This window comes from Carlito syrichta, unplaced genomic scaffold (assembly GCF_000164805.1).
Source record: "Carlito syrichta isolate Samal-C Ts95f unplaced genomic scaffold, Tarsius_syrichta-2.0.1 Scaffold303264, whole genome shotgun sequence".
In the NCBI taxonomy this organism is placed as follows: Eukaryota; Metazoa; Chordata; class Mammalia; order Primates; family Tarsiidae; genus Carlito; species Carlito syrichta.
The window spans coordinates 2,388-25,110 of record NW_007247360.1 but is presented as its reverse complement, the minus strand read 5'-3'; the positions used below and the strand labels follow the sequence as shown (position 1 = coordinate 25,110).

General features: G+C 38.1%; 1 protein-coding gene across 1 annotated transcript in view; it reads left to right on the top strand.

Annotated features, from left to right (window-relative positions):
• LOC103260604 (VPS10 domain-containing receptor SorCS1) overlaps positions 1–19,850 on the top strand; it is a gene marked incomplete at its 3' end in the record, with an annotated part of 460,792 nt that extends 440,942 nt beyond the window's left edge. The window contains exons 8-10 of the mRNA XM_008058239.1: positions 1,968–2,057; positions 9,318–9,497; positions 19,704–19,850. Coding sequence (XP_008056430.1) covers positions 1,968–2,057; positions 9,318–9,497; positions 19,704–19,850 — 417 coding nt within the window. The remainder of the gene's footprint in view (positions 1–1,967; positions 2,058–9,317; positions 9,498–19,703) is intronic.
• Between the last annotated feature and the right edge of the window lie 2,873 nt (positions 19,851–22,723).

Genomic DNA, 22,723 nt, shown 5'->3' with positions numbered 1-22,723 from the left:
AAGAAAGAAAGAAAGAAAGAAAGAAAGAAAGAAAGAAAGAAAGAAAGAAAGAAAAACATATTTTCAACAAACGGAAAATGTCTGTGAGGAAGTTTCCATTCTAGCACAATAATAATTAGTTCCTTTGGGATGTGTCTGGAGGATCTTATCACCATGGGGTCATGATGATACTGCTTAGAGTAGTAAGATTGTCTCCAGAATGATGCACAATTCCATTTGTCTCCCTTATCAACATTCCAGAGAAGCTCCCAGTTATGGAAAAAACTGAGCAAATATGTCAGTCTCTTCCTGTCAGGGGAATGATCAACTAATCAACCTCCTCCCCAATACCCACCTTGAAAGTAGAGCTGTGGGGTGGCTGGAAGTAGTGAAAGGTTAAGGCCAGAGGGAGAGTAATCAGTTTTTATTGTCATGCACTGACTGTGATTAAAGAGAGTTTAAGGAGATGTTTTCAGTCAGGTCTTTCACCTCTGGAGAGAGTGTGAAACAGTCTGAGAAGCTAAAGTTTCATGACTGGTGAGAAGAGACAAGGAACAAGTATGCTTTGCTTGTTTTCAGCACTTAAGGAAAATTTTAGAATTATTTGGATAATTCACTTGAAGATTCAGTTATTGCTTTCTCTGTTTAAAATGACAAAGGTACAATTGCTAAATAACTTGTATATAATATAATATTTGTTTGGACAAGGAATTATTATTTAGAATATTTAATTGTATGCTTTGAGGAAGCATTTTTAAATGTTCAACATCAGCCTATGTACTTTGTAAATGTTTCACAAATACACATATTGAGATTATACTCACACACAGACACACACACACACACACACACACACACACACACCATTTCTTTTTTATTTCAGGGAAATGAGTAATGAATACTCTGAAAATTTCAGTGTTAAATTATCAAGTGTCATTCAAATGATTACACATATTGGTCCTGTCTATAATTCATTTCTCTATTAGTGCTGCTTCCAGGAACTTTCCTGGTTTCTAATAACAGTTTATAATTTGCATATATAACTTACGAATAAGAATCCTTTCTGCATTTAGAATTTCACATGTATTTTTTACCCATGCCACCATGGACGTGACCTGGTAACCCATCGGTAGGACTAAGAGGTGATCTGGATTATAACTTTCCAGTCACATTCCTGAGTATGATGAGCATCCACGCTTGCTGACATTCTAAGTATACAAACTCCAGCTGACAATCAAACTTCACGTGTTTATAGGGGTTTAGAGTGGCTACAAAGGAGACAGAGATTGGTGATGGTGCCCTTGATGCTGTGTCCTGCATGGAGCTCATGCTGAAGTGGAGACCGCACCCCTTCTTCCCCTCCCTCGTACCCACCAGGATTCATTGGGCTGTATGTCTTAGACAAGATGAGGAGAGGAAGCTCGTAATTTTCTTCTGAAAAACAGAAACCCGTAGTGAATTTGGACCACAATCCTGGCCTGGCGGTCTGCCTGCCATGCCAGTATTCCTGTGTGACATGCTCACAATCATGAATGTGACACCATCAAGCTGTAATTTAGTGCCCAGAGATATGAGGCTCCAGCTCTGCCACTGTTTGACCCGGACAATTTCCTGTTGACATGGTGTGGGGACCTCTTTGTATGACCATAGACTAGAGAGCCGGGCTGCTGATGGGCAATGAGCCAATGTACCCTGAGGCTTATATTGTTTGGAAAAAAAATGACTGAAAATGTTTCCTGTCATCTGAGCCACAGTGCAAATTTAAGAATTGTGTTTTTGTCCAGGAGGATCCGTTTGGGCCTCTGACCAACTCACATATACCATTTAAGTTGTTTTTGAATTGAATGCCATTCTTTTACACTTGTCCACAAAAGACATGCCTGCTCTTTGTTGTGTTGGCTGCTACACCTTCCATTCAGGTGGTTGTTTTTTTGTGACCTGTTACTGTTATAGTAGTTGCTCTTACAACCTTGTTTTTTGCGATCCAGCTGACATCAGGTGGACGACCACATTACTACGTATCCTACCGAAGGAATGCATTTGCCCAGATGAAACTTCCGAAATATGCTTTGCCCAAGGTGTGTTCCTAATCACTTCATTTCACTCTATCCTCTCATTCACTTTGTCCCACCTCCACCCTCTTTCCTAAGGACCCTTTTCAGTCTCTCATAGGCATTTCTTTCAAGTCATCCCTCATCTCTGTTTCTCAGATTTATTCTTCCTTGCTTTCTTTTTTTTTTTTTTGGCCAGTCTTATTGCCCTTCTCTCTTTTTCTTTCTTCCTCTTCTTTTTCTGTTTCTGGAATTCTTGCTATGGGGACCTCAAAATAAACAATTGATTTATTTTGCTTTTCAATAGTAACGATTTTCAAGCAGTACGTATTGGTTTTCTAACAAGACAAAAATATTTTAGATGTTTTATCAGTGCAACAGGTGTGATCCGTTTCTCTCATTTTATTATTAATTGTTTATTGAGAGTTGATGCAGCCACATGACCTCAACCTTGGCTTTCTCTCTCATTGTACCTTATGAGACTGGTTGTCTTTAGAGTTCTAGGGCACAGCTAACTTTTTAGAGTTCCCCAAAGGCATACCCTTTTGAAAATAGTAGCAAACAAAAGTTAAATACCCTCAACTGCTGACCTCCGCAGGCTATCTTTCCAGAAACACCAAAGAACTGCGTTAATATGGAGCGCCACCTAGTGGAGATAAAACGAACTCGGGAGCTAAAAGCTCCGTATTTGCGAACTTGCTGCCATTATGATATATTTTTAAGCGACTAGAGAGAAATTGATAATGTATTGTGCCCTAATCAAGGGAGATCTGTGTGTCTATAAGGGGACTCTGCAGGTTTAAACAGAGTTATACCTCAACTTTGAAGCCTTTGAGTTACACAAAGAACATAAATAACTTTTTTTTGCTGTTTTTTGGATTGAATTTTCTGGTTTCTTTTTCTTGTGTTTTCATCCATGATTTTGTAGTATACCATCTTGGATCAACTCCATATAGCTGCCCAGGAAATCATGTGAAGAACAGCACAATGGCATAGCAGGTGGCCTTTCCCAGAAGAGCTAACAGATTGTTTCATCCTCTCCAGGCAGAATTCTCTTTCTTGTCTACCACTCTGACCCTACCCCCAACCCTCATATAGTGAAAGGCGGGCTGAAAAATCTCAGCCCACTATAGCTAATGACACTCATCGAATTGCACTGTTAATTCCAAAGAACTAGATGCATATTCACAGTTATTATTTCCATCAGCTAAGAAATTAATGACTGTGACAATTGCCCAAACTGTGTGTAAGTCTGTGTTTGTATACATTTAAATACTTCTTACTCTTGATATGGCTTAAGCTTTTTTTCCCCCAATAAGACAAGAAATTGCAACATCGAAATTGTGCCTTTGGTTAGAATTGGAAAAAGTCAGTATTTGGAAGGGAAATTAAGTGTTGTTCAAATTACCCTTGTAATCTCCCAGGAAGGTTTATCAAAGAGATGAACACATTACCTTACTAAAGACAACAGACCTGGAGTTTTTTTTTTTTTTTTTTTTCTCCTTGAGCACTGAAATAAATTGTTGTTTCTTTGACCAATAAGTGAAGTAGTTGACTTACAAGGTTTGCACCTAAGGAGAAAAAAATGAAAAGAATTATACTCAATGAAGTGAGATGCTGCTCTTGTTCAAGAGGCATGTGGAAATTGAGATTGATCAGAAAATGGCACTCATCTCATGTTCATACTTGAGGCACTCATCTCATGTTCGTACTTGGGAATACACTCTTTAAGTAGAATACATCTTGGCCAAAACTAAATTCTATTTACAGCAGACTAGAGGTTAGAACTTATCTCCTGACTCACAATGTAGTGGTTTTTATACTATAATTGTCTTACCTTGAAACTAAATTAATAGCTTCTATTATTAAAACATAGTATCATCACCCCCTGAAAATTCAGTTTACTATCAGGAGCACCAAGAGGAAAACCCTGTTTACCTACAAATCCCCAGAAATAGTAATTTCAAGCCAAAGAAACTTTTCTGGACCCATTACTGGAGATTTGGGAAACAGACACCTTTAAATGCTTGTTCATAGCCATCATGCAGATCACTGCTGACAGTTGTCCCTAGTGGCATCCAGCCAGTCTGGAAGGAAACAGTTTTACTTTTAACCTGATTTGGCTGTCTATCCTCCTCCTCCTCCTGCTCTCCCAGGAGAGCATGTTCCATTATTCAGTCTCATCTGAGTTCTGAGGGCACAATGCAGTGATTAATTTAGCTAGTTCCCAGAAAAACTAGGATCTAGTACAGCAAGCGAATGTATTATTTGGTCTGGGTGGGTGTTTATTATTTAAGGTGATGAGATGCTTCATTACAATCCCATTACACCTTCAGAAGGAAGTCCCAGCTTGGGTGGAGTGATCAGCAGCAAAGGTGCATACATTTTATGGCTTCCTGTCGGAGCCAGGGCTGCTGAGATTGGAAGTGAGCAAAGCCCATACCGACCAGAGGAAGAGAGGCAAATCAGCACTTTCATGCTCACATTTTCTTAAAGAAATCATCCCCATAGTCACCCTGATTTGTGTCCAAAAATATATATTTAATAATAGAATGGTAAAGAATGACAGGGGTTGGGGGGGGGATTTGATTTTAATGCTGCGGTGTCCATTAAGAACATGAGGCCCTCCAGACAGGGAGACAAAGTGACAGTCTTCCTTCCCTTAACTTACTTGGAGCCCATCCTGAGCTACTCAAGTAAGATAAATGAGGCAATACATAGGAAAGTGCTTTGAGCATTTTGGAGGACAGGTACTCTATAAAAGCAAGGTAATATTATTATTAGTATGGATCTAGTTGTCTCCATGGTGGAAGATCGATGTGGACCAGGATGTGGGTGATGCAAAGTCTGCATGATTCACAACAGGACACCCAGATTAGGAACCTAGATCTGTCACTAACTTGCTTTGAAGCCTTGAGCTGGTTTATCAATTTCTCTTATCCTCATTTTTTTGTTAAATAAGGAGTTTAGATTCACAGTGATATTTTCTCACATATATTAACCAGATTAAATGTCTTTAGTGATTCTTCATGACAGTTTGATGTTGTGATCAAATACATTTAAAAATATAAATGAACTTTCACTCACTGTTTCTTCCCTAGATAGTAACAGTAGCTCCCTGGTATATTGAAGGCTTATGAGCAAGAAAGCTCTTTAATTCAGCATTAATTAAAACGTTTTTCTCAAGAAACCTCCCACTCTTTAAAATATATTTAAATTCAAACAAAACCCATGTCTTACAGAACAGACTTTAGAAAAATGCTCCAATAGAGGATCTAAAGATACCATTTTGGTCTAAAGTCCTGGGACTCAGTGAAAGCATTAAACACAAAGTGCCACTTTGGGAGAAAAAGTACATTTTCTCAATAGAAGATAATTTAGGGGGAAATTTAAGAGGGAAAAAAAGATGACATTGCAATATGTCTAACCTTTCAATTAAAATAGTTAGTATTGACCAGGATTGGTGGCTCCCTCCTGTAATCCCAGTACTTTGAGAGGCCAAGGCTGGAGGATTGCTTGAGCCTAGGAATTCCAGGCTCCAGAATTTTTTTTGTGGAACCACATAGTGAGTTTCCACAAAAAAATCAAAAAATTAGCCAGGCATGGTGGCATGCACCTGTGATCCCAGCTACTCAGAAGGCTGATGTTGAAGAATGGCCTGGGTTCTGGAGGTTGAGACTGCGGTGAGTTGTGTTTGTGCCACTGCATCCCAGCCTGGGGAACAAAATGAGACCCCAAATCAATAAATACATACATAAGTTAAATTGTTAAGATCAAAATCATTTTTAAAATGTCTGTTCAATGTAATTAACTTATATGAAGGGGAAGAAGACCAGATCTCGACCCTTGTCTAGAGATGGTCATTTTATTTATCATCAAGTGACTAGATCTCCAAGTGACCTATATAAAAATATTTGATGCATCTGCATTTTCAGTTCCAAATCTACAAAATAAAAGTTTACTTTATACCCACTGATGGTATGGGTGACCCACTTTAGTCCTCTAGCCTAGGATTATTTAATCAAATGTCTATCTTGAGGACCTCAGAGGTTCACCAGTGCAGAAATTCACTCTAAAAGAATGGAAGTGGAGATAAACTATGCAAGGGCCAAGCTATCATTGAAATATTCAACTTGAATTTAGAGATTATGCTGTTTCTACTGACAAGGAAGGAAACAAGAATTGGAAGTAGTTTGATGATTCTAAACACCAGGGTAAAGATTTAGATCTTTGCTCTCTAGGATGGGAAACCATGGAAAGTTTGGTCCTCCATGGATGAACAGCTCTGGAGCTAATTTCCATAGCTAGGTCTCTCTGTTAGAAAGAAACAAAACACTTGGATGAACCACTTTGTGTTGAGTTTATTCGTTAGGGCACTAATATTTGCAATAAACAGAAAGGCTAAATCAACCTTATTTATTCAACAGAAAATAACTAGCATGTATAGATCATACACTAAGTGCCAGACAATATTATAAGTGATTAACACTCCTTAACTGGTTTCATCCTCACAACTCCATGGGGAACAAACTATCATTGTCTCTATTTTGCAGGTAGAAATTCTGAGGCACCGAGTTTCATTCATACAGCTAAGTTTAGAATTTAAATAGTTTTATTACAGAGTTCATTTTTTTAACCATTTTATTATACTATCTTTTCTAAGGGAAAAGTCTGGAAGTAGAAAATGTTTCTTAAATGTCCACATCCATGAACTCAAAGAATGTCACAGGACTAGACCATGTATCTCTATCTTTTGACCCTATTTTCATCAGTGTGGTCTTTATCCTCTGCCTTCAAGATATGTCTTCAGTAGATTTTGACTTTTTGAAAAAATTCTTACTGCTTAGAAACCAATACTAAGATACTTCTTTTGTCTCTCTAATAATTCCATAGGCATTTTAGAAACATGTCTTATTGAATTTGCTTGGGGCCCATGGCTATCACCTATCCAGTCATTCTTGCCAGGGAAAAAGAATATTCTGAATATCAGGCCTAGAAGAAATTCATTTCTGCTGCTGAGGGTAGAACAAAGAGTTTAGATTCAATATAGGAAGGGAATGTGTCAAAGAGGGATGAGACTGTTTTTCAAAGAACATCAAAATACAGTTGGCCTTCTGGATCTTTGACTTCCACATCTGTGGATCCAACCAACAAAGAATAGAAAATATTTGAAAAAAGTAAAAATAAAAATAACAATACAATAAAGAATAAACAGTATAGTATGACAGCTATTTACATGCACTTACATTGTGTTAGGGATTATAAGTAATCTAGAGATTATTTAAAGTATACAAGAGGATGTGTGTAGGTTATATGCAAATACTGCACCATTTTATATAAAGAACTTGAATATCTGTGGATTTGGAGAGTCCTGTAAGGGTCCTGGAGCCAATCCTTTGGCACATATGGAGGGACAACTGTAATTACCAGAAAAAATGTAAATAGATATTAGGCTGATATAAGAACACATTGAATTAATGAGTAGAACTCATTTTTGGCCTTCCCACTATGATTTTTTCTACAAAAATGTTACCAAACTGTAGAATATGTCATATGCAGTCTGAGTAGGAGGGAAGAATATGAAACCCTTTGGGTAAAGACTTTTTATTTCTGAGATCATGGGTTCATTATGATGAAGACTAAAGAGGAGGGACAGTCTTGTTCCTACACGTCTAGAGCAGAGTCAGAGATAAATTGTTGATTGATTGGGAGAGCATGGGTATATATTACAATGAGAAATTTAGATTAGAAGTTAGGTACAATTTTCCAGCAATGGAATTGATAACAAGGACATTGTCTGATCTCCTGAAGCTTTTCAAAATTAAAATATGGTTCCTCTAGGAATATTTGGATACTGCACTAAACAAAGGACAAGAATCTTTCTACATTGTTCTTCTGCATTTGTGATTATTTGCAAGTCTTTTGTTTTGATTTTGCTTAGTTTTTTGTTTTGGGGCTTTTTTGTTGTTGTTGTTTTGTTTTTAATTTTGGAAATTGTACCATGTTTACTGCCTCGGGCAAAGGGTAAAAGGCAGCCAAGAACATATAAACAAGCTTCCCTACAAAAGACATCAAGCCTTGATCTGAGTCACTAAGTTTTGGTCAGTCATTAGTCTCTATTGCACTGCTCTAGAATTATGAATGGGAAAAGAAAAAACTTGGAATTTCCAACTGAGGGACATCTGCTCTGCCTCCACATTACCTTTGCCTTGTTTCTGTCTTACAGAACCACCAGAGTTTGAAAACATCTTCAATTATGCCGACTATTTTTTCTTCTTTCACTTGGGGTTTCCTGCAGAACCTCTCAGGGTAAAGGTTTTGATAAGCAGCTAAGTCCTTAAACACTCATTAACATGAAGATTAGTACTTTGGAGTTCTCTGCCGAATGTTTTTCTCAGGGGTAGGGCGAGACTGGTTTGAGTTACTGAACCTTGGGGCAGGACTTCTCAAAGTTTAATGTGAATACTAATCACTTAGGGACTTTATTAAAATGAAAATTTCAATTCCCTAGGTGAGGCCTAATGTTTTCTGTTTTTAACAAGCTTGCATTATGCCCTTGCTGCTAATCCATGGGCCATGTTGGGAGAGATTTTTGTCTATTTTCTCTCTGTTTTTCCTTCTTTTCTTCATATCTGCTCTGTATTAGACTTCGGAGCAAGTACCATGTTTGTGCTTGGCAAATATACATATTTAAGAAAGGTTTTTTTGTTTGTTTTGAGTTGGAGTCTCACTCCATCACCCAGACTGGAGTGCAGTGGCCGCTGCCAGCCACTGCAGCCTCGACCTTCTGGGCTCCGGCGATCCTTCCGCCTCAGCCTTCTGAGTAGCCAGAACTACAGGCGCGCACTACCACACCCGGCTGATTTTTTAAAATTTTATTGTAGAGATGAGGTCTCGCTGCCCAGGCGGGTCTCGAACCCGCGGGCTCAGGCAATCCACTCACCTCAGCCTCCCAAAGGCACGGGATTACAGGCTGAGCCACCAAGCCCGACTAGAAAGTATTTTTAAAACTACCTAATGATGCAATTCAGTGATAACTAAACTACCAAGCAACCTTCTATCCCATTTTCTCGTGACTTTATTGACTTAATCCCACAAGTGACAAAGAAAATATATGATGAACACAACTAATTATTTATTATTTCTCATATATGCAAAAGTAAGCTCTCTAGCTTCCGTTAAAGTGCTCATTCAGGTATTCCTCATTAGATTCCACACTCTTTGAATGCCTGCCAGTTTAATGTATAAAACTCTTCTCCCTTCTTCACATCCTTGTGTCTTCTTCAGGACATGCATGTCATCAGCACAGATGAGAACCAAGTGTTCACAGCCGTCCAAGAATGGAACCAGAACGACACATACAACCTCTACATCTCAGACACACGTGGTGTATACTTCACCCTGGCCTTGGAGAATGTCCAGAGCAGCAGAGGCCCTGAGGGCAATGTCATGATTGACCTCTATGAGGTATGTCATGAAGCATATATGGTCCTGTGTCACAGCAGCACACAACTGGCTGACGGAGGCCCGGCACTGGCTTGTTTTTCATGATCATTTTAATACTGGGTTCTTATATGTCCTCATTCTTCTTGGGAGATGGAGAGATTCATAGGACATTTTACTTGGTTAATTTGCAATCCGCAGAACATCTCTGGGAGGGATTCTTTTTTGACCAAGTCCAAAGGACATGAGGTTCCAGAGGACTTAGAAAAAGTCTGGGGAAGCAAACAATGGAAGGGTTTGAACAGGAGTGATCGGCATGTGATACTTGAACATAACTCTGAAGGACAGACAAGTGGTGAGTAAAGAAACACTGGGCAACACTCCCTTGCCTCTTAGAAGAAAGATTGAAGGGGATTGGGGGGCCTCCTGGGATCTGTCAGAAGACTCTCCTTTTGGACTTAAAGACTTTTCTAGCTATATAACCTCCCCTGGCTAATGACCTTCCTTTCACAGGGCCATGGAGTTCTTTTCCTCCAAAATCCAGAAAAACAAAATAAACAAACAGCTACAACAAGAATAGAGCTTACCAGACTTCTCTTAGGAAACTATGGCTCTTTGTTTCTCAAAATAACCAAGATTCAAAAGAAAAGATTCAGCTCACTTTCACGATAAACATCGATGCTTTAATTGCTATTGAAGGCAGTTAGGTGGAAAGAAAGCTGCTGTTTCAGGAAGGATTTTAGCCATTTGTCAGTCTTATCATGTGCTATGAAGGATTTATAATAGGTTATAATAAGCCATTTAAAAACATATTCAGAATTTGGGAAACACAATCATGTACCTATATTCCATCTGAAAAAAAAATCTAAAAGGAATTCAGATGTGTACAGTTATAATGATGCTATCGTTTGGTTAAGTTCAGTGAGTCAAAAGTTGTTTGTGTTACAAGGCAAGGGAGTTATATCCCTTGTGAAAGAAAGTAATTTCACTAAAACCATTTTAACCTATCGTTGTAATTCCTTTTAATGTGTTCTGCCTTCCCTCCTTCATGAGATCTTGGTGATTTTCTTTTAGTATCTAAACTTCTCTGCATGTGTAAAAAAGCATGTTAGTAAGCAGTATGCCTGATTTAGAGCCCAAGTATTTGTAATAGCAGACTAGTATAGGGCATAGTTTGTATGGATATATTTACAAAAATGTACTGCAAACTTTCTCATACTTTTTAAAAACTTTCTGTCCTGTACATGTTTCAAATAAACATATAAATAAATAAAATAAAGATATTATATAAGCTTCAAACTGAACATGTATTCTAGAAGACATTTGCATATTCTGATGATTTATTTTCAAATTCTTATTGAATAAAATTTACTTTAAAGATCTTGGATTCAGGTTGCCTGGACTTAAATTCTGCCAGAGCCACTTGTGTGTGTTCTTGAGACAAATTCGGTAACTTCTGAGCCACAGTTTCCTTGTTTAAAATAAGGAGATATGCAATCCCTTCGGGTCCCCTCCCACTGTGGGAGATTATCTGTCCTCTCAATAAATTCTGCTTTCTAAAAAAAAAAAGGAGATAAACATAATACCTACTTGATAGACTTTCCCTGAGAATTAAATGAGTTAATCCTTGTAAAGCACTGAATACAGTGCCTGAAATTCAGCAATGCCCACAAATAATAGATAGCATAATTAATATATTCCAGTATATCCAAGTACCAATACAATGCTCTTTTCTTATAGTCTAAATCTACCCATATTGTTTTAATGTCCAATACATTTCTATTATTTTGGGTTTCTACTTCTTCTGCTTCTTTCCATATGGCATTTAGCATAGTCATCTGACATTTTTTAACACCAACTAGTTGTCTTCTTATAAACAAAAGTAAATTGCCACGTGTCTTTCTTCATTTGTAAATGGCATATAAAGATTGATTTAAACTTGAAGTATGTTTTATTGAAATGCCATGCATTTTCTTGCCTGAATTCAACATTTACAATAGAGATATTCTTGCTCCAAGCATTGACTGATGTGTAGTCAAAGCAATTGCCCCAGCCTAATCACCCAGTGTGTTTTCCTGGACCTAGTTCTATCCTTGGCCTCCCAAAAAACATTTTCTGATTTTAAGGTTGTATTTTCCCCTTCCTGATTATCCCCTTCCCTCATTTCAAGTCAATGTGGAATTGATTCTCTGGATAAATTTTGTTTTCTGCCAGAAATAAAGATTATTATAATTGGTCCCGTGATGATGGAAAAGACAGATTTGGACAGAAATGACTTTTCAGTGTCTTGTTATTTGCAACTGTTTTCATAAATGGTTTTCTGGTTTCAGGCATTGGTCCCAGGTATGAAATGAGAAGAGGAAACAGGGCAACCTCTGGTCATCACAAATATTGCTTTGCTAATTTTTGTGTTTTCCCTTTGTGTCTCTCGTGGTTGACTATCTGTAGGGAAAATACCAACTCTTATTATTATCACTTTGAGCAGTGGTGTGACTGTATTATGTAAAGGTGTTCTGCATCCTGGGGCTGGGAGAGTAGAGTCTTTATTTTATTAGCTTGACAGTTCATAGCAACTTGAATTGAACTTAATGTGATCAGAATGGCCGTGCTGTATCTACTGATTACCTAGATAGAAAGAATATTGGCTGACACAGAGTCTGGCACAAATGTTCCCTTAAATCTGATTGTTCTGGTGAGCAGGAAGCTGGAAGTCATCCAGCATGAATTTTCCAGTAGAATTGTAATGAGTGATGAGAGCTTAGAGTTAAATGAAAAGTAAGAAAATCCATAAATAAATTAATAAGGAGTAGAGATGAGCAACATATGAGGTGGTGGGTTACAGAGGTACATGGAATCCATTTCTACTCACATTTGGGGTGACTGAAAAGAATGGCATTCTTTTTTTGTTTGTATGTTTCTGCATGCCAGTTACTTGCTATTCCTGTATTTGTATTCTCTTTAAGCTATTTTTAACAGAGGTGAACTGTATAATGCATAAGTGTGCGGGTGGGTCTGTGTACCAGGGATGTGCGTTGTTGTTGGGTTTTTGTGGGAAATGCAGAAGGAAGCACAGTTCTCATTAAAATTAACCATTTTTTGCACACATATTTACAACCTGGCAACAGATGCTATATTTCTATCCTAGAACTATGCGTGTATATGGGATGAGTTAGGACCTAATTCTTAAAGTATGCCAACTCTCAACTACAAACTAACATGTTTTCCTTGAAAGATCAGTCACAGGGCTTATATTTTGCTGTGGAGGAGTAATAGCATAAAGATTGAAGGACATTGAAAGGCAGGGTAAATAGTGTTCGACTTTTTCTAGCAGTGGAAGAAACCAGGCAGGAAGGAGAAAATTGTGTGTGCACAACCTTCCGAACCAGGTGCTGAGTTATAGCTAAATTGAAGCTATGTTTACATGAGGCTCATAGTCTTATCTAGTGGATGTATTTGTGTAAGAAAAGTCTAAAACAAGTGTCTTAAAATTCTGTTATTTCTGAATGGAATGAACGTTCGAGTGGTATCATATGGATTTGAGAATAGAAGACAGCGTGCCTGAAGGATGGCCAGAGCAAAAGTGACTAGTGTGTCTGAAAATAGTGATTCCTAGTACATTTTTGTAGTGTGCATGAGGAGAGGAAGTCTGATAGCTTTGGACAATATCCTCTCTCCTTTGGGAAAGGAATATTAATTAATGATGATGAAGAGCACTTTGGCTTAATGAACAATGACAGTTCACCCTAGCAGAGTGGAAAACGTTGTGTCAGGCATGAAACCACCTGGCTGAGAAATTCAGAATGCACAAGGATGTGTATATACATGAGTAAGCACTGGTGGGCATCATGAAAGACACAACCAGTGACCAGGGCATACTCTGTTACATACAAAGTGTCTTCTGCACATTATAAGTCCCTCCTCTCTAAAAGAGAAAACTCAGTGGTCATGGTGATATAGCTTACAGTGTGATTTCTTGGAGAAAACCTGCCTCTTTCAGTCCAGGGTAAGAATGATCTCCCATCCAAGACATATTTATTACAGTATATTGAATGGAGCATCTAATTATTTAAAGCTACTCTCTCTAAAAGGGGAGTGCTGTCTGATTAGGGCAACAGAAAAAGAAAGAACACGTATACTTTAATTGGCCAATGGGTTTTCTGATTATAAAATTAGGAAATCAGAGGCCGCTGATCCCTGCTGAATATATGTCCCTCCTGTCTGGGACCCTCTGTTTAGAAGAGAAAAATATTCTATCTACAAAACCCAGAGAAACCACGATCGTGAATATGTCCTCATTCTTGCCACAATTGTGGTTTCATTTTTTTTTTTTCAAATGTTGGTACTGAAGATGTGTAATTTAAATCTGGGACTGAAAGGATGGGAGCATTCATCTCTTACTATCAGAGGCAGAAATGAGCAAAAACCCCTGCCCAAGGATCCCCTCAACTTAACCTCTGCATGAAGAGTTGGTACAGGAGAAAACCACCCAGGGAATAAACATAAAAAAAGGGAGATATCTGGGGTTCTCCTTTTAAATCAGAGATTCCCAGCCCCTGGGCCATGGGCCGGTTGAGAACTGGGTCACACCGCAGGAGGTAAGAGTGGTTGAGCCAGCAAGGCTTCATCTGTATTTACAACTGTCCCCCATTGCTCACATTACCACCTGAGCTCCACTTGCTATCAGATCAGCAGTAGCTTTAGATTCTCATAGGAGTGTGAATCCCATTGTGAACTGTACATGCGAGGAATCTAGGTTGTGTGTGGCTTACAAAATGCAATGCCTGATCATCTGAGGTGGAGTTGAGGCAATGATGCTAGTGCTGGGGTGCAGCTGCAAATACTGATTAACATTAGCAGTGAGGTTTGACGGCACATCTCCCCCCAACTCGCACCCCATCCATGGAAGAATTGTCTTCCCTAATGCCAAAAAGGTTGGGGACTGCTGCTTTAAATCACACACACAGAAACAAAAAATCCAAATTTTCAGCACCTAGCACTTTCTAACTTTCAAAAGTCAGTATTGCTTAGATATTGTAGGTATTATATTCTCTGTGCTTAGAAAATCATGAAAAACCTAGTAATGTTCAGAAAATATTTACTAAATGACTATTAAGTAAATATACTGAAGTGTGAATAAAGTGCAGTTTCTGGTGAGTAGCACATCTTGATATGATATTTCTCTCAGGATACTTTAGGATGAAAGAGAAGTTTGAAGACACAATGCAGCCACAGGTTTAAGTGTGAGGACTCTGGAGTTAGACAGACTTGGAGTCCAGATCTAAGATTCCCTAGCAGAATAACTTTAGCCAAGCGATTGGCTGCATCTGAACTTCAGGGTTCTCATTTGTAAATTGAAGATAATATTAACTCTAGTGCATGAAGAGATTGATATGCTCATGTTTGCAAAGTCTTTAATGTACAGGTTGAGTATCCCTTATCTGAAATGCTTGAAACCAGAAGGTTTTCAGATTTTTTCAAAATTTGAGATATTTGTATATATATTATATATGTAATATATATGGAAAAAGAGAGACGTATCTTGAGAATAAGACCCAAGTCTAAACATGAAATTCATTTATGTTTCATATATATGTTATACACATAGTCTGAAGGTAATTGTATACAATATTTTAAATAATTTTATGCATAAAACATGGTTTTTCATGGTAAAATTTATTTTTATTGATGCATAATAGGCGTACATAGTTTCAGGGTATGTGTTGTAATATAATACATTCATATAATTTGGAAATATCAAATTACTCTATTGAGATATACATCACATTAAATTTTTGTTTTCTTTAGAGTTGGGATTGTGTTTTGACTATGACTCATAGCCTAAAGTCAGGTGTAGGATTTGCCATTATGACATCATGTCAGCGCTAAAAAAAATTTCAAATTTTGGATTTTGAATTTTCAAATTAGGATCTTTGGATGCTTAACCTGTGGTACCTGACACTTCATAATCACTCAATAAATTTGAATTACAGTTATTGTTGTTATATCTTCTTTTTTTAAAGCATTATTGAGATGTAACTCATGTATTATATAATTCACCCATTTAAAATGTACAATTCAATGGTTTCTAGTATGTTCACAGAGCTGTGGAACCATTACCACAGTCATTCTGGAAGATATTCATTATCCAGTGTAGATACTCCATGGCCATTAGTAGTCATTCCTCTTTTCTCCCCTCCATCCTCTCCCTGATGGAGGTTACCAGAGGCTTAGATATTATATCTTCTAAGGCAGAACTCTTACTACCTATTTCATTAAAAACTAAAGCAGGGCTCATTATATAATGTGCCTTTACTATTATTAATTTTAAAAGAAGTAATATGATGTAGTGAATGATAATCCAAAGATGATATTAGAGGGAGCAAACATAATGTGAGAGATCACAGGAGAAAACAAAATTAGAATTGCGTTATCAGGAATACTAGAGATATTTATGGGAGATTGAGTCCCATAAGAAGTTTTCACAGTGTTGAGAGCCAAGATGTAGGTACCATCTATATGAGCGACAAATTGAAGAACAGAGAAGTGTTAGGATAATCGGGATGAAAAGCGATTCTGGTTTCTAAAAAAGGTTTATTGAGCTTGACTTTGATGAACGGATAGAGACAAATCAGGAGGATGCCCAAGGGAGTGGAGTTTGGCCTATATAAACACAGAGAGTCAGGTAAGAGAAGGGATGGAAGTGCTTTGAGACTCTGTTGGGGCACCATAGATGCACTGATGTGGTTCATGTTAAGTTTAGGTTTTAAGCTATAACACTTCATATCTAAAGTCTTATCAAAATAGTATCTTATTTTTTATGATATTGCATAATAAGAAATAACTATTAATTATTTTTAGAGACTTTTAGTATCAAATTTCTGCACATGAGAAGCAAAGAGACAAAAGTAGCTTTTGAGATCTTTGTGCAGAATTTTAAAAGGCAGTAAAGGTAACAATTCCTTTCCCAAAGGAAGATAAACTCCCAAGAGTGGGATATATCATTCCCATAGGAATATTTTCCATGGAAATTCTGTGTCTGTGTAAAGGCATGTTTTCCACTGGGAATATAGCTTTTCCCCACTCCATTTCATAAATATGCATGTAGGGCGGATACAAAAAGAGGTTATCTGACAGTGTAAATGCGTCCTCTCATCCTTAACGGAACTTCAGACCTTACATGCACGCACAGATACATGCATGTATATACATGCACACACATACCCACATGTGTACCCACACATAGTCCACATATGGGCACTAATACTGCCCCTTTGATAGTCAAAGCTCTGCAGCGAGGGGGTCGAGTTTCCAAGAAACATATGAGGAGATTTTAGACAAGAGTCCTAGAAGAAAGCCCCTCATATCTAGGGGTTGCAGTGAGACATACAGAAAAATTGCATTTCTCAAGTTCAGAGTGAAAGAAACAGTGGTGCAGAAATCTGAGAGTAGGAGTAGCCATTTTTGTAGACCAGGCCAAAGGAGGGGAAAAAAAACAGACTCAAATGGATAAAGTGCGCGGCTGCAAGAGGAGTATAAGCAGACCCTCTCCAGCTCTATCTCCTGTTAACACACATCCCCTTTATTTTGCCAAGTTTTTATTCCTTAAGATAAACCTGAAGGCCAAGCTGCCAGAGATGAATTACAAAGCACAGCTCTTTGCTCAAGAGTCATTTGATAATGCCAAGCAGTTGGGGGCCAATAAAGTCACCACTTATGCAAATCAAATGAACCAGCTCGTAAACATGCATAACCCTGCTCTGACACCTTTGCCAAAAGAGGGAGAAGGCAGGAAGGAAAATGGGCAATGAAACTACTGAAATAGGCAACATTTTTATTCCTTCTGTACTTATTGTAACCCTCTAGTGTGTTGAATGGCTAAGACAGAGTCGTTTCTCATTTCTGGCTATGTTCTGGAGGGAAGATCAATATGACTTTGTGAAAATTCTGATTTATGTAGTTTAATTTTTAAAAGCTGGCAGTTTAGTCGTATTTAAGAATGTAACAGCCTCCTGAACATATGCAAAACCAATATGGAGTTTCCTGGTAAGCAGCCCTTGTGGAGCTGGTAGACTGAATTACTAAATATTATTCATAATTAACACATTGTTGTTGGGAGGTGGCAAGCTCCTGGAGTTTATGGCTTCTACATTTGTTGAGGATCGGCAATGTATAAGAAATTGTTCTGGCTGCTGTTGATTGCCCAGAATGTAGCTTGTTTTCCTAAGTAGTTCAAAGTATTCCTCTCAGCAACTCATCTATGCCATGTATTTGCTTAACAAACTTGTTGTTTCAAAAGAGTACAAATTTGGCCCAACTTTGAATGATCCCAGATCAGCAGGTACAAACTAACGAGGTCTGTGTCAAAAGTAAAGGCAAAATGCGTGTTCTATTGATCACACATTTTTGAATTGACAAGTTCAAAGTCGTATTTGCTGAAAGAGAATTGGAAGTCAGATTTGGTATCAACCTCAATTTTCTATGATCTTAAGCTATTAAATGTTGTCTGCACCTCAGTTTCCTCATCTATAGAATTGGGATAAAAGCTGTAGTAGTGGTTTGTAGTGAGTATCAGAGATTTTATAGATAAAGTACTGGGCATGGTGTTTGGTATTTTGCAAGGACTGAAAAAATAGCAGTTATTGCTTCACTATTCTGCTTAAAATTTTACATATTATCAGCCGGGTGCAGAGGCTTATGCTTATATTACAAACATTTTGGGAGGCCGAGGCGGGAGGATTGCTTGAGCCCAGGAGTTCAACACCAGCTTGAGCAACATAGCGATCTCTTGTCTATACAACAAAATCAAAAAATTAGCTAGGCATGGTGGCATGCATCTGTAGTCCCAGCTAATTGGGAGACTGAGGTGAGAAGATCTCCGGAGCCCAGGAATTCAAGGCTGCCGTGAGCCATGATCGTACCACTGCATTCTAGCTGGGGCAACAGAGTGAAATACCAATTCAAAAAATTTTTTTTTATCATATTATAATATAAAGTGTCTGAGTTAAGTTAAATGAGTTCAAATATGCTTGCTAGCTTGTTGATTACTCCCTGTGTGTACTCCAGAAAGTAACTTAATATAAGTGTCTATTTCTTCATCTTTAAAATGTGGCTAGAGATAATTACATCATCATGATTATTGTGAATATTAAATGAGTGTTAGAATGAGTGTTATACATGCAGTGTTAGAATTGACTTCCCTACACTTTTAGTCCGTTTATTCACTGCCCTCTAGTTTGTTTGGTTGTGCTAATTTCAAGCAGCTTAAAATATGCATGAATGTGTTTGATAAACTCTAAAACACCTGAGAAATATAATACACTGTTAATGATTTGTTTTGGCACAATTTTGACAATTTACTCATTGTTACCTCTTTTCTAACATATAGAAGGAAAGGATGTAACTGTATTTTCAGAGCCAAATAATTAATAAGAATTGTTTAGGTAAGAACAACAGTATTCCAAGAATGGAGTGGAAATTATTTGATGATTTAGAGAAATTACTGTTAAAGTTTAAAAGCTGTTATTTATGTTCCATTTATTTTGGTGACTTAAGAAAAAGAGATCTTTTACAGAAAAAAAAGGCAATAGTAATTGGACAGGAGCTTTAACAGAACTCTTTCAATTGCCCAAACCTGCAAATAGCTTAATAATTTACCTAGCCATTAGGAGCATGAGCTGTGAAGCCAGTGAGTTCTGGGTTAAAATTCCAGGTCTGACACTTACTGTGTGTCCTTGGGCAGTGTCACCTTGGGCAAGTTACTTTACTTGAATGAGCCTTATCTGTGAAATGTAATAAACGATATACCTAGAAGGACTATTACAAGGATTAAATGAGATCAAGTATTTGACACTCTGGGTGCTATTCTAGCGTACAAAAAATTAGCCCAGATTTATTTATTATTTACCAAGCAACAGAACTGAAAAAAATTGAAGCTTATATCTTGACAACTGCAGGCTACTGCCAGTCTATGTTATGTGTAATAAAAAACCACTATCAAACTTGTATTATGGCCCCCATATGATAAGGGGTACTAATCTATTGCTTTCTGTCCAATCGTCCTGGGAGTCATTGTACTTAAGCATCATGCCTTTTCTCCTATCCTAACTCTTTCTTTCCTCTAAGACAAGTGCTCTTAACTAATTTTGACAACCTGCTTTTTCTTTTTTTTAAGTAAACAAATATATCCCTTCTCACATTGATGTATTTTTCAGCCATGTCAATTTTTCCCAGGTAGCAGGGATAAAGGGAATGTTCTTGGCTAACAAGAAGATTGACAACCAAGTGAAGACTTTTATCACATATAACAAAGGCAGAGACTGGCGTTTACTGCAGGCACCAGACACAGATCTGAGGGGGGACTCCGTGCACTGCTTGCTGGTGAGTCTTCGTGTTGGAGCAGAATGCCTCACACAGTGGAGGGCTAGAAATGAATGTTAAACAGAGAATGAAGGTTGTTCCTAGATTTTTGCTCAGTTGCTGAACAAAAGGGAGCAAGAAGAGTACGAAGGTAAAATGTGTAGAAGAATCACAGTGCCACATTCTGTGATAGGCAGAAGAGATAAGAGATCATGGGTGAGTTTCTGTGCCCTTACAGCATCTTTGGTTTCAGCCCAAGATCTGATGAGGACCTCAAATGGCATTTTGAGGGAGAGTAAAATAATTCCATCTCTAGGGAGGATATACACTAAACAACCTTAGTTTCTCATGAATAACCTGTTATAGAACTAATCAAATAGAAATTCATCTGAATTGATTAACTGAACGTGGAATTTTGTAGGTGTATTTTTCTGTGGTGATGTTCAATCACTTTTTACAGGAGTTTATGACTCAAAAAAAGGGTAAGAACCACCGATTTAAACCCTTATTGATGTTCTTTATAATATGTTCAACCCCCATATGTGTTATTTCATAAAACTGGGGCTGGCACACTTTGAAATGAGGGGGAAATATGGTCCATCACTTGTTTTTCTAAATAAGGCGTCATTGGAATGCAGACACACTTATTCATTCATCATGTATGGTCTATGGCTGCTATCACTCCACAATGGCAGAATCTAGTGGTCAAGGCAGACCGTATGGCAAACAAAGCCTAAGATATGTATTATCTGGTCCTTTATAAAAAAAAGATTTGCCGACCTCTACTTTGAAATATGGCTTTTTTTTTTTGAGTTGGAGTCTCACTCGGTTGCCCAGACTGGAGGAGTGCAGTGGCCGCTCCTGGCCACCGCAGCCTCGCCTGCTGGGCTCCGGCGATCCTTCCGCCTCAGCCTTCCGAGTAGCCAGAATTACAGGCATGCGCTACCACGCCCGGCTGATTTTTTGATTTATTGTAGAGATGAGGTCTCGCTGCCCGGGCGGGTCTCGAACCCGTGGGCTCAGGCAATCCACTCACCTCAGCCTCCCAAAGGTGCGGGATTACAGGCTGAGCCACCGAGCCCAGCTAAAATATGGCTTTCTTTAAACTACCTTGCATTTGAGCAGCAAGTATATTAGCATGAATTTATTTACAAATTATATGATGATATCCAAAAGGAGAATCAAAGATAGAATCTTGCAATCTATTTGTCAACTTGAGTGAGACTAGATTAATAAATGAAAGGTTGCAGGGTCACATCTTACTCTTCTCAGTAGATCTGATGGCTGCCCCATACTTGATTCATCAATAGATACTGAGTGAATGTACAGGGAGGGGAAGAAGAGATTAATTGCAAATGGCCAAAGTATTATTAAATTAATACTATCAATTTCTATAAAACAATTCAGAAGTTTTGTCTACAGGTAGAAAAGGAAGAGACCAGTATGTAAACCTAGAAGGAAGACAGTTTTATTAAGAAGGGTTTGGCATGAGTATGTGTGTGTGTGTGTGTTTGTGTGTGTGTGTGTGTGTGTGTGTGTGTGTGTGTGTATGTGTGTATAAACTACACACATAGTTGTTCACACTCTTCTGACTTTGATACTCCACACTTAGCTTGCTTCCTTCCACCCCACAAAGTCTGAATGGTCACTTTTCAGGTTCATCTCATACAGCTTGTAGACATGTCACTCTCCTCTTGAGCCATAGCTTGACCTTATTAGTTGCAGAGGTTATCACAGTTGTCATTGTGCATGAGGGAAGCAGTCTAAAATTCAACTTCACACTCAACTTCCATCCTTATTACCAGCAACTTACAGAGGGGGAAAAAAGCCATTTATTATGTAAGTGCACAAAGCCAGTGACAAAGTAAGTAAATGAAACAGCTAGTTAGTGAATACTTACTTTATGCAAGGGAGAGTTCAGTGGCATTTTAACAAACAGGGTCAACTTCCTACTTTCGTTATTCCAAGTTGCACCTTTGTGATATCTAGCCAAAGAGTATAGGATGCATCAGTATCTTAGAGTGGTCCTCCATCCCTACCTTGCACTTTGGAGATTAAATGCCTGTGACAGAGAATTAACTATGTCACCTAAATAGCTTGCCTGGGCACTCTGGCATCATAAATGGACCATTAAAAATGACTCTTAAACAAAGCACTTAGCAAGGTTTTGGTGCTTCACTCTCAACCCAGTGTCAGGATGTCTTATTGTTGTGCCCTAAAATATAAATGCAGCATCAGCTTACTTCCCCTTCTCCACTGGGACTATCCTAATCCAAGCCGCCATCATTTCTCACTTGACCCACAGTGACAGGATCCTAACCGGTACTGCCTGGCAATTCTGCTTGGCAATTCATTCCCTAGGCATCAGTAAATGTGGCTTTTAAAAAAAAAAAGTCAATTTATTGAGGTAAAACATGCATACATATCCCTTTTAAGAGTATAGTTAAAAGTTGGCAAATGTATATTACCATGTAACCATTACCGAAATCAAGATAAAATAGTTTCATCAATCTAAAAAATCCCTTTGTGCTTTTTTGCAGTTAGATTTCACACTTTCAGCTTTAGACATCCACTGATCTGTTTTCTTTTATTACACTTTAGATTTCCGATTTCTATAAAATTGGATGTAAATAGTGTCAACTTTAACTTTTGAAAAACCAGATCATATCACTCCCTTACTAAAGCCTTCTAATGGCTTTCTAATTCATGCAGAGTAAATTAAATTATCTTATTATGGGCTCGGTGACTCAGCCTGTAATCCCGCGCCTTTGGGAGCCTGAGGTGAATGGATTGCCTGAGCCCGCGGATTTGAGACCCGCCTGGGGCAACTTGGAAAGACCTCATCTCTACAATAAATCAAAAAATGAGCCGGGCATGGTAGTGCGCGCCTGTAG